Source organism: Electrophorus electricus, unplaced genomic scaffold (genome assembly GCF_041902795.1).
Source record: "Electrophorus electricus isolate QZ-2024a unplaced genomic scaffold, ASM4190279v1 Scaffold435, whole genome shotgun sequence".
NCBI classification, from domain to species: Eukaryota; Metazoa; Chordata; class Actinopteri; order Gymnotiformes; family Gymnotidae; genus Electrophorus; species Electrophorus electricus.
The window spans coordinates 11,796-17,408 of record NW_027658730.1 but is presented as its reverse complement, the minus strand read 5'-3'; the positions used below and the strand labels follow the sequence as shown (position 1 = coordinate 17,408).

Genomic DNA, 5,613 nt, shown 5'->3' with positions numbered 1-5,613 from the left:
GGATATGGCATTCTGATATTAATACACTCATACCAGAGTTGTTTAGTCTGTGAAATTTGTCCTCATAGTTGACATGACTGTTTGAAATATGCTGTCTGGCATTGGAGTCGAGGCAGTCAACATACACAAACTCTCACATCATTAACAGAGTCATTCTAATATTCTCTGCATTTTATAACTCACTTTATTTCACAGTTGTTCAATGCAGAAAACAGCTGAGAATCTAATTTATGAAGGGGTATTTGAAGGGTAATCCTTGTATGGTTTAATCTGCACACAGAATCTTGTATGTCAAGGCTGACCTGTCTGTTTCTTTTAAAGTTATGCTATCCTTTTAAGATCTCAGATGTGTGGAACAGTTGATAGCTAGCCTAGACCTTAACAGGAAACATTAATGTCAAGGCATTTGTCAGTGTGAGTTAACACATTCCTCGACCAGTTCTATAAGCTGTCCCTGTAAGCCCTGGTCTCTTTGAAACAACCAAGCCAATCTTTGCTTGAGGCTAGAACTATTGCCTTTAATCAGTACTGTCAACAAATTAGCCAAAGACAAATCACATCTACTCCTTACAGTTATCCCCAGGAGGAGTATAAACAAATGCCACCTACAGATGGGCATCTTCTTATAACCTCTCTTGCTGTGACCTTTTTTTTCTGGGAGGGGGTGGTACAGAATATTCGCAGAATATTTATCTCTTAGGCTTTGAGCATTGGGGCATTACACACATTACAATATGACAGGAGGTCAACATGAAGATCAAAGTGAGTGATCCCCCCTAAGGTAAACTAGATAGAGATGGGGATTAGAGAACGCATTAACCAGAGCCATGTTTAAAGAGGAGTGAGTCCACCCCCCTCCGTACACACCTCTTTAAGTTCCCAGGTGATTCTATATTGCTCCCTCCTCCCTATTTGAAGACATGGAATCGGGAGGGGAGGAATGTGTAAATGTTATTTTCCATTATTGTGTGGTAGACAGCTGTGCAAACTATGCTCTCACGGTTACACTGCTGTTTATTGTTGAGGGATTATTGTACAGCTCTGTAGTCTTTAACCTCAGAGGTTTTTATTTTTCCTCTTACACAAATGTATTGAGAGGCATGTGGAGATCGGGCACTTCCATCCCCCGTCCCGGTGGGGTGGGTGGTGGTCCTCTGCAGGCTGAAGTCCTCACTGGCAAAGAGCCCAAGATGGGTTTGCTCAGCTTAGGAAATGCTAACGATGCTCCATTCTCTTGCGTGCTGCAGATTAAAAGGGAAACAATGCACTGGCCAGTGATGGAAAAGCCCATTATTTTTAGAGTGTGCTCATGAAGCTCTTTTGTGTTTGGACAGATGGGACTAGGGATGTGTAAACACACACACGCACACACACACACACACACACACACATACACACACACACACACACACACACACACACACACACACACACTCACGCACGCACAGTGACAAACTGACATTGTTAGTATGCAGTAATTCTATAAATATGCAGCTTTCAATAGAGGTTGAATGGGAAAATGTTTTTATATCTCGGGTATGTACAATATTTACAGCAAGATAAAACATCAATAGCTATAAGAGACTCTTTATAGTTGATCACAGCCTCAAAATCCCCTCTTAGCAATAACAGTGTTTTGCGTAAAAAATAATTAATCACAGTGCTGCCTAAATGATGAAGTGCCAGTTTATAAGTGACTTTGGAAGACTCAGGGGGAGAGCTGCAAAGTTCCCACATCACCCAGCAAGACCTTCAAAATCTTGACAAAAGTGTAAAGATTTGCCACAGCAAATAAGGAGGTCTCATGTAAAGTTGGTTTGTAATCTGAAGTTTACCAGAGGCCTCATCTGTGGCTGTAAGACGCAGCAGGATCAAAGCCAGAGGGAGACTCCTTTTGTGATTCTGGGAGCTGGAGAGTCACTGAAAAAATGGCACATCTTTAGTCCCAGATGGCCACTGTGTACAGAATGCTGTCTTGGCCATGTTGTGTTACAGTACGTGCAGAAGATCTGGGTGCAGGTCAGCAGGCTCCAGGCACTTAATAGATCGTTTGGCTGGCAGCCAGCAAAGGGGCTCCTGAGGGCTTGTGTGGCCCTTAGTTATCTCAAGTTCAAGGTAGGAAGAGCAGAGTTCAGGGATAAGGATAGTGTGTGTGTGTGTGTGTGTGTGTGTGTGTGTGTGTGTGTGTGTGTGTGTGTGTGCGTGTGTGCGTGTGTGCGTGCGTGCATGTGGTGTGTTCATTTAAGTGCATGGATTCAGATTTCTGCCTTTGACATACAGAGAAGAAACAGTGGCCAGCTATTGTATAAACTTTGCTTTCCTTTGAAAAGCAGCATGAGTTAAAGGGCTTCTTGTTGCTGAAATCCAGCAAGCCTGTAGGTCCAGAACTACAGGGTCACTGCCATAACTGCAAAGCTCAAACGCTGTATTGATCTTACCACTCCCAAACAGCGACAACTCTGATGTGGTGAGCGCAGAGTCTACTGAGTCAACCGAACAGCCTCCCACTTCCAACAAACTAATGACCTGTTTGTCTCCCACCTCCTCTGTTTCTCCAGGTGAAGCTACTGGACTGATAAGCTTCCTCATCTCCAAGGAGAGTGACCAGATGTCTCTGGTGGAGCAGGCCAATGTATGGCTTTTCCTGCGGTTGCCAAAGGGGAACCGCACTCGGACCACCGTCACCATCCATCTGCTGCTGCAGGGGCCGGGCTCTGAGGAGCAGCTACTGGCCGAGAAAGCTGTGGACACACGTCGCAGTGGCTGGCACACGTTCCCAGTGGTGGCCAGTATGCAGGCCCTGCTGGAGCGTGGCGGGAGCGTACTGAACCTGCGAGTCTCCTGTCCCCTGTGCGCTGACGCCCGTGCCACGCCCATCCTGGTGACCCCAGGTGGCGGGGAGCGCGAGCAGTCACACCGGCCCTTCCTGATGGCTGTGATTCGGCGAGCAGAGGAGCAGGGCATGCAGCGGAGACGCAAGCGTGGCTTGGAGTGCGACGGCAAGGTGCGCGTGTGCTGCAAGCGCCAGTTCTACGTTAACTTCAAGGACATCGGCTGGAACGACTGGATCATCGCGCCATCCGGTTACCACGCCAACTACTGCGAGGGCGAGTGCCCGAGTCATGTGGCCAGCATCACCGGCTCCGCCCTCTCCTTTCACTCCACTGTCATCAACCACTACCGCATGCGGGGATACAGCCCGTTCACCAGCATCAAGTCGTGCTGCGTTCCCACGCGCCTCCGCGCCATGTCGATGCTCTACTACAACGAGGAGCAGAAGATCGTCAAAAAGGACATTCAGAACATGATCGTAGAGGAGTGTGGCTGCTCGTAAGACGGTATTTAAGGCTAAAACTAGAGCAGGGAAGGAGAGATGGGGTGGCCAGGCTGGCTCTGCAGGATCAGGGGCGGGGTGGGGAGGGGGAAGGATCACGCCCAAAGGACTTGGACAAAACTCCAAACAAGGAGGGGGGAGGAGACATCAAGCTCAGCCATCCCTCTGCCTCCATCTCTCCGTGGCCCTCAGCCGCAAGACGGACTCGCACACAGCGACGGGCCTCTCTCTCTCGACACGGCGGCTGCTCGCACGTGGCCGTCTGAAAATTCAGCGGGTAGTTTGGAGTGGTTCCCGCGGCACTTTCAGAAAATAAAGAATATATAATAATAATAATAATAATATATTTTTGCTACAAAGCCGAGGGAATAGGGGTGAGAGGCTATTTATGCGAGCGAGAACACATTGCAGTCCCTCCGAACATGCCCTTCTGTGTATGGGGAGACCATGATGATGAGGTGCCTGAGCAAACAAATCTCAAAACTATGCAACTTGTCAAGTATTAAGATTTATTTTTCATTGATGTGTTGTTTTGTTTATTATGTATTTACTTCTAAACACTAAAAAAGAGGAAGTCTTCTTTTTATATTATTTTGAAAGTGTGTTTTGTGTGTTTGTAAGTGTGTGTGTGTGTGTGTGTGTGTGTGTGTGTGTATTGTTGAGAGATACTTGAAAGAAGTTTGACGGGCTGCTGGAACCAAACATTTCTGTTAATTATTATTATTCTAATTATTATGACTTGTATTGTTAATTATTTTATTATATTTTCCTTCCTGCTTTTTTGTTATATTATCTTTAAAATGAGACGTTACGAACGTTTACAGTTTGCACTATGCCAACATTTTGATCAGCCTAGCCACATATACCAACGATATTTAGCGAATGACAAGAGGCACTTCAGAACGGACAAAACTTCCTAGATTAAGTTCAACCAGGTGAAGAGAAGCGAAGCAAATGGATTAAGATGGTGGACAGTGGACACACGTTTCACAGGACCTTGTGCACACATGCATTGTGTAGTGTTTTATTTTGTTATCATTATTAGTTTTTTTTAATCAAACGCCAAAGACTTGTGTTAGTGTTTCTAAACAATATTAGGCTGCATCAGAACATTTATTCCTAAAGACGTCCAGCTGAAGCCAAGGGAAAGCCCAACACTGCTATGTCTCTGTCTCATTTTTGTTGCCTATGTTTTTGTGCATTTTGCACAGCTGCACTCCCCATGTGTGTCTAGCCATCGAAATGGTGAATCCAGCACTTACGCCAACATTATAGTGGTTTTCCTTATTTTTTGAAAGCAAATGTGCAGCATTGATGTTTAAAGAAAAAGAAATTGGGAGATGTATTGTTGAATGATCTGACATTTGGATATTTATAAAATATTTCACCAAATATTGGAAGGACCCTGTATGATCCAAACCATGTCATCATTTTGTTTAACAGATATTCATTTTTTTTGTTTCCTGAAAACAGGTAACTGCAATTTCAACAAATGAAGCAATTTGGGGGAAATGCTTAATAAATGTGTTACAGTTTGACTGAAAAAAAAAAAAGCATATTTGTGGATGTATGGGAATGCATTCAAAAATGAGAATGAGAAAAATAAAGAAAAAATCCAATCCTGAAAAATACATAAAAAAGAAAAATATGTTGTAAATTGTCTTTGTTTTCGTTCATCATAACAAAAAGAATCAACACTGAAAAAAGTGAACTAAGAATTAAAAAATCTATTTTTTATTTTGTATATATGGAAACCGAGATACCAATATGCATTGCTTCATTGTACAAATCAAAAATGTGCTTGTGTGTTTTTTTTAATCTAATTTATTTTACAGTATTTTTGTTCCATTTTTTGCTTCACCATTAAAGTTAAAAGGGTGTACACTAAAGCAGATGTCTAAGAAACGTGTCGTTACTGCTTTTGGTTGGGAGCGATCTGACAAAGAAATAACATGGTCAAAGATGGCAGTACTGTTAAGAAATGCCGAGCATTCTCTGCCATTGAGCTCAGTCTGCTGCATACTGTACCACATCCCTAATTCACAAAATCAGCACCTGAAATATCAGACTAAACAGATCTTTAATCTCTTCACATGCACTAAACATAGCCACGCACACACATACGCACACACACACACACACAAACACAACATTAGCAGTCATTCAAATGCATGCAAAATTGTCTAAACTAAATAGAACCAAAGAAAACTATTTGGCCTCTCCTTTCACTTTGGCTATTTAAAACAATTATGCTTCAACAACAGACGGCTCCTCTCAAC

General features: G+C 43.5%; 1 protein-coding gene across 1 annotated transcript; it reads left to right on the top strand.

The window, feature by feature from the left end:
- The first annotated feature begins 2,511 nt into the window (after nucleotides 1-2,511).
- Nucleotides 2,512-5,217, top strand: LOC145656017 (inhibin beta A chain-like). The gene has a single exon (XM_081709476.1). It carries the CDS (start codon nucleotides 2,522-2,524, stop codon nucleotides 3,332-3,334), a length of 813 nt encoding a protein of 270 aa, XP_081565602.1. The 5' UTR covers nucleotides 2,512-2,521; the 3' UTR covers nucleotides 3,335-5,217.
- Nucleotides 5,218-5,613: the final 396 nt, after the last annotated feature.